Raw genomic sequence first — 7,342 nt, 5'->3', positions numbered from 1 at the left:
AGTCACAATAGTAAATTTAAGCGGTATAATTAATTAACTGGAATTAGATGGAAATTGACGGGGTAGTTCGTATAAATTAGTAGGTACCTTGGTTGATTTTGTATTGTTATAATTAGGTCGAATAGGTTGAATTGCAGGTACAATTGGGTAAGTTGATTTCGTTCGATCTATGAACATTGTTGATTATAGGTCCTATGACCAATGTTGAATTGTATGTGTTGTTGTTGATTAAGTTGTAGGTCAAACGACCAATGTTGGATTACGTTGATGCAATTTGTTGCATGATTAAGTTGTTGTTTCGTTGTTTGTTGTTCTGGTTGTCGTTGTGGTTGATGTTGCATGGCATACATTGCATTGTTTAAGTTGGCCTCGATGGCACCTGTTTAAGTTGGCCTTGATGGCACCACGTTGAAGGCTTATGCCTTGTTGAAATGCCTCGATAACCTGACATCTGTTTAAGTTGGGAGTTCTGCTCCAAATGGTACCACGTGGATTTGCATAGTTGTGTCGCATTTTGAGTCGTTGTGAAGTTAATGTTGTTATGAGTTGCTGTTGATATAAGTTGTGTTGGTTTGAGTTGCGAAATAATTATTGTAATTATTGTGATAATTGTTGTTGCTGATGGATGTTATAATTGTTGTTACAAATTGTTGCTAAAGTTGTTGTTATAACTGTTGTTGCTATAGTATTATTATAACCGTTATTTGAAAGTGGTGATGATTATATGATTCCTGTCTAATATATTAATTATCATACTTTTGTTTATATTTTTCGATATCTCACCCCTTTTGAATGATGTTTCTTCTACAAATGGGAAACGAACAGGTACTCAAGATAGCGGTGGAAGTTTGAAGTGATTTTATGAAGTCTTTAGTTGTCGTTAGTCGAGTTGGTGTCTTGCTCTGATACGTAGCACTCGGGATGGGATTATGATTGTATTTGTTGTTTTGTTGTTGTATTATTATTATAGCTATTGAAATTCAAGTTGAATAATAAGAAGTGATTTACCGTTGTTTTAAGTTGTTTTTAGTTAAATAAAAGTTGATGAATAATTATAAGTTGAAGTTTGATCTAGTTGAATAAAATTGTGTATGAATTATAATTTTAAAATTTGTAGATGTCGAATGCTATGTATCAAATATCAAAAGAAATACATGACTATTTATTGTTTTATGTTGAAATGTGACATCCTGTTTTATTGTTTGAAATTTTCCGCACTCTGATTTTAATATAATTGTTGGGTAGAAAATGGGGTGTTACATTAGTGGTATCAGAGCAGGTCGGTCTATCCGGCCAGTGTTGTCTAATATTGTTTATTCCTCTGTACGCGACAAGTGTGTGAGGCACTGTCAGTACTTGTTGCTTTCTAGTTGTTTGTTGCAGGTGTTGGTTTGAAATAAGTGAGGGAGAGGCTTGTCTCCCGGACGTGTTGTTAGTATGTAGAAGTCGGTTCAAGATGATGTTAATTGTGAGAGTGTAAACGTTATTGAAGCGATGTTGTTGCGAACCGGAGAGATTATGGACTCATGAATTTCGTATCAGTCGAGTTTGAGATGTGCGTAGATTATGGATGATGAATTGATTGAGAATGAGAAATTATTCCAATGGGAATGATAGTTGATGGATTAATTCGGTAGATGGTATGTCTTGAGTATAGTTGAATTAAAGTCGGGTTATTTTCGTATTTGGATGACAAGAAAGGATGTTGGTAGATCTTGGAAGCAAGAGAGAGAGGGGGGATGGAACTTATGTTATCAATCTCAAATTCTGATTTTTGCAATTATGGAGCAACTGTCAGAAAAAGGAGCATAACTTTTTACTCGTGATTCTGATTGAAGCAATTATGGACTTTTTGGAAAGCTTACGAAATTCTCTACAGTTTGCATATAAGATTTGTCTTCAGGAAGTTTGTGAAGAGGGAGAAAAGTGTGTTTTAATATTTGAGTCTGATGCTGACTTTTTGGAAAATTCTGCATATGAAAATTCTGAACCAGTCCCATTGCAAGGATGATAACTTTTTATTCGTAACTGGGATGTGGGTGATTCTTGAAGTTCTGGAATCTACACGAAATTCCCTTCATTTTGGAATATAACTTTATGCTTAGGAGGTCTGTATTGGAAGAAATAATTGTTTTTGAAGTTGGGTGATTCTTGCTGAAAATTGAAAAGGTGAAGAAGAATGTAAAATATTGATAAGGAATGAAAGGTAATATTTGTAAGAATGCGACGGTGACGGAAAATGCATAGAGGTGCAATTTATATTGAATGAGAATGATTATAGTGGCGAATTGTTGTAGATCTTGTTTTGGATTATTAGTAAGTAATTATAAGAGTTGTGGAAGTTGTTGGGAATGCGAAGAATAGGATTTCAAGGATAAGAAATGTTGAAGAAAGCATAAAGGAATTTTGATGGGGTATTATCACAGGATGTGTAGTAGTATGTAGCTGCAAGACGTTGGTGTTAACGTGTACGGATGATTTTGGAAATTGTTGAAGTATGGTACTTTTAGTAAGTATAAGTTTAGAGGAACACTATTGTAGTTAGTAATGGTGGTTATACTCCATTATGATTGTCGGATATCTATTGACAAATTGAGGACTTGATCACCCTTAATCTCTTTTTAATAGTAGACGGAATTGTATTGGATGTTATGTACGTATCTTGCTATCTTAATGATGTTCAAAGTGATAGATGCTAAAGAAAGTATGAAACTTGGTTGAAGCTTGCGAACCGTATAAGTGATAGGAACTTCGATAAGGACGGTGAATTAAGATGGGTGATCAGAGTGGCGCAGTTGAAGCGGGATATGACGTTGAGAGTGGTTGTGTTGCATAGATTTTCGAGGACGAAAATATCCTAAGTGGGGGAGAGTTGTAACACCCCGAATTTAATTAATTATTTAATTAAATTATTAAGGATTTAATCATTGGATTTAGAAGAAGTTGAGAATTTATCGGAGTAGTTGGATTTGACGGTATTATTTGTTAAGAAGCGTGTTTGAATTATTGAGTTAAAGTTAGATTTTAGTCGGTTAAATCAGAGGAATAATATTAAGAATAATATTATTTATTTATTTATTTGACTATCTTATTTAATTAATTGAGTTGGATTGTGGTGTGGTGTGGTTGTAGGAAGCAATTGAGGGGTGTAAGAAATAAGCCCATTAAGGAATAATAGAATTATTATTATTATTTGAGTTAATTGGAAAATAGGGGTTTTGGAAGTTGTTGGAGAATAGATCGTGAAACAGAGTTGAAGACAAATAGGAACGAGGTTTTGGCAGAGGAGGAACTGATCGTGGATTTCGGGGAAAAAGGACAAAGGCTTGCACTCGATCGGATTTTAGAGGCGATCTCCATATATAAGGTAAGGGTGGGGTTTGAATCTTATAACTGGGATTATGATAATTGGTATGTGGGATTGGAGTTATTGATTTTCCTACTGTGTTTGTGTTGAAATCTTAGTGTTTGATTCTGAATAAAAATTTTGACCGTCGTTGTTGAAATTGTATTGATATTGATCCGGTAGTCCGGTATAGCGTCACTTCATTTATGTGTAAATATATTCGGTGTAGCGTTTCATCGATATATGTATTGGCTAATTATTATATTTATGTATATAACATATATTCACGGTAGCGTTTCGTTATTATTATATGACTCGGTACTTTAGCGGCTGGGAATATCATGCATTGCCATATCTATTCTGTTTTGCTAGATGAAACCAATTTTTCATGTACTGTACCGTCAATTAAGAAAACCAGTTTTAATATCTCTAGTTCTAGTTGCTAATATATAAATAATTGATTAGTATAAATTAATATAATATAATATAATAATAATAATAATAATAATAATAATAATAATAATAATAATAATAATAATAATAATAATAATAATAATAATAATAATTTACTAGTGTAATATTAATAAGAGTTTTGAGTTAGAGATGAATATTTGGCTTATTGTCTAACTTAAGTTATTTTTAATCCTGTTAGAGTTATCAATAGGGTTGTTAGAGTTGTGGATTTAGAGTTAAATCGGATGAGCCGTAGAATTAAAATTAAAGGTATTTGACCCTTTAGAGTTGTTTTATTATTATTTGAGTCAGACCATTAGTCAATTAGGTTCATAGGAGTTACTCCTATATGTAAGAGTTTCAGTAGAGTATAGTAGAGTATTATTGAGCCCTTTAGAGTTGTAAAGATTAATATAGAGTTGTTTAGAGTTCCTTGAAAACTCTGTCGAGTTATAATTATAAGTTATTATAATTTGTCACGAGTTAATAATATAGAATAAATTAATAAAAATGTTTGTAGAGATGTTTTGAATTTATAAAAATGTGAATTTGCAGGTGAAGTGAAACTATGATGATTTGTCCCGGTTTATGGACATTATTAAGTAGTAGTGACGGCAGTTAATGAAAACAGTACCGGTTAGTCACAATAGTAAATTTAAGCGGTATAATTAATTAATTGGAATTAGTTGGAAATTGACGGGGTAGTTCGTATAAATTAGTAGGTACCTTGGTTGATTTTGTATTGTTATAATTACGTCGAATAGGTTGAATTGCAGGTACAATTGTGTAAGTTGATTTCACCCGATCTATGAACATTGTTGATTATAGGTCCTATGACCAATGTTGAATTGTATGTGTTGTTGTTGATTAAGTTGTAGGTCAAACGACCAATGTTGGATTACGTTGATGCAATTTGTTGCATGATTAAGTTGTTGTTTCATTGTTTGTTGTTCTGGTTGTCGTTGTGGTTGATGTTGCATGGCATACATTGCATTGTTTAAGTTGGCCTCGATGGCACCTGTTTAAGTTGGCCTTGATGGCACCACGTTGAAGGCTTATGCCTTGTTGAAATGCCTCGATAACCTGGCATCTGTTTAAGTTGGAAGTTCTGCTCCAAATGGTACCACATGCATTTGCATAGTTGTGTCGCATTTTGAGTCGTTGTGAAGTTAATGTTGTTATGAGTTGCTGTTGATATAAGTTGTGTTGGTTTGAGTTGCGAAATAATTATTGTAATTATTGTGATAATTGTTGTTGCTGATGGATGTTATAATTGTTGTTACAAATTGTTGCTAAAGTTGTTGTTATAACTGTTGTTGCTATAGTATTATTATAACCATTGTTTGAAAGTGGTGATGATTATATGATTCCTGTCTAATATATTAATTATCATACTTTTTTTATATTTTTCGATATCTCACCCCTTCTGAATGATGTTTCTCCTACCATGGGAAACAGACAGGTACTCAAGATAGCGGTGGAAGTTTGAAGTGATTTTATGAAGTCTTTAGTTGTCGTTAGTCGAGTTGGTGTCTTGCTCTGATACGTAGCACTCGGGATGGGATTATGATTGTATTTGTTGTTTTGTTGTTGTATTATTATTATAGCTATTGAAATTCAAGTTGAATAATAAGAAGTGATTTACCGTTGTTTTAAGTTGTTTTTAGTTAAATAAAAGTTGATGAATAATTATAAGTTGAAGTTTGATCTAGTTAAATAAAATTGTGTATGAATTATAATTTTAAAATTTGTAGATGTCGAATGCTATGTATCAAATATCAAAAGAAATACATGACTATTTATTGTTTTATGTTGAAATGTGACATCCTGTTTTATTGTTTGAAATTTTCCGCACTCTGATTTTAATATAATTGTTGGGTAGAAAATGGGGTGTTACAAAATACCTCTTCTCTAAATTAATAAGGTCTTTCCACCAAATAGATTTAGAAATATTGTTATTTAGAAACGATACCGTTTTGAACCTGCAGTTGTATGTTCTCGTATCTAGCAGACAATACTTCCCACCATTTCGAACTTTCACCTTCAAGAATCCTCATTTTCACTTTAACATCAATGTCGTATTGAAGTCCTCAATATTTTTCAGCCGTATTCCTCCTTGTTTCAGCGACAGGGTCAGGGAATTCCACCCTATCCAATGTATTTTCTTCTTTTCGTCGGCTCCTCCCCATAAAAAATGACTTTGAATCGAGTTTATCTCCTGACAAACCTTCTTCGGGGCCTTGAAAAAAGAAAGATGAAATATGGTTAGGCTACTCAAAACAGATTTTATCAAAGTTATTCTTCTACCTAGAGATAGCATTCTTCCTTTCCAACAACTAAGACGATCTTTAATCTTGTTCACCAAAGTAAGCCAAGAAAATATTCTTCTAAGATTCGACCCAATCAGTAATTAGAGGAAAGTGAAATCCTTCTCTTCTATTCTACAGCAGAGAAAATTGGCTGCAGCTAGAAGAAAATGTTGATTGATATTGACGCTGATTAATTTACTCTTGAAAAAAATTAACTCCAAGCCCCGATATCAACTCGAATCCTCTGTGGATCGTCTTAAGAGACCAAACGTGTTGCCATCCTCCATTACCTATTAAAAGGGCATCGTCGGCAAACTGAAGTAAGTCAACCGAGCAAGCTTCCTTAACCTGAAAAACAGAAAAATCGCCAATTTCGGAAGCTTTCCTAACCAATACTGCTAGAGCTTCGGTAACAATAACAAACAGAAAAGGAGAGATTGGATCTCCTTGGCGAAGACCTATTTCAACTGCAAATTCTTTTGAAGGGCTCCCGTTCACGAGAACAGACATATGACTTGTGAATATAGTTGCCTCCATCCACCACATCCATCTCGCTCTGAATCTCATCTTGTTCATCGTAAATCTAAGAAAATTCCAGCTTACTTTGTCGTAATCCTTCTCAAAATCGACCTTAAACAGTATACATTCCATCCTCTCCTTTATTGCGAAATCAACCACTTTGTTGGCTACGATTGCTCCATATATTAGTTACCTACCAGGAACGAAAGCAGTTTGGCTTCAAGACACAATCCTGCCAATAACATTTTTTATTCTAGCAGACAAAAGCTTAGAAATTACTTTATAAAGACATCCAACTAAGCAGATGGTTTGGTAATATTATAGGCCAAGTGGTATGTTCTTATTTGGAATTAAGGTAAGGAAAGATGAACTTATTGCTTTTGATAGAACAACACATTCGTGAAAATCATTGACGTAACGGATAAAATCAACGTTTAAGAAGGCCCAAAGCTTTTTGATGAAGAAGAAATTATAACCGTCTGGCCCCGGACTCTTGGAACTATCGCAACCCCACACTGCTTCTTTGATTTCAGATTCAGAAAAATGAGCTCTAGAGAATTGGACTCCTCCTGAGATAGAGATTTGAAACTGATGTCTTCCAACAGAGGGCGGCTATTGTCTTCTTCTTCTAACGATTCGGAAAAAAATCTCCTAACCTCTTCCTTGACTTACTCTACTAATTCTTGCAGGCCGATAGGAGACGATAACATTCCTA

General features: G+C 33.8%; 1 protein-coding gene across 1 annotated transcript; it reads right to left on the bottom strand.

Annotated features, from left to right (window-relative positions):
* Positions 1 to 6,303: 6,303 nt before the first annotated feature.
* On the bottom strand, positions 6,304 to 6,684 carry LOC131653946 (uncharacterized mitochondrial protein AtMg01250-like). The gene has a single exon (XM_058924299.1). It carries the CDS (start codon positions 6,682 to 6,684, stop codon positions 6,304 to 6,306), a length of 381 nt encoding a protein of 126 aa, XP_058780282.1.
* Between the last annotated feature and the right edge of the window lie 658 nt (positions 6,685 to 7,342).

The sequence above is a fragment of the Vicia villosa genome, linkage group LG1 (genome assembly GCF_029867415.1).
Source record: "Vicia villosa cultivar HV-30 ecotype Madison, WI linkage group LG1, Vvil1.0, whole genome shotgun sequence".
Taxonomy (NCBI): domain Eukaryota; kingdom Viridiplantae; phylum Streptophyta; class Magnoliopsida; order Fabales; family Fabaceae; genus Vicia; species Vicia villosa.
Note: the sequence above shows the minus strand (reverse complement) of the source record. Positions and strands in the feature narration are given on the sequence as shown.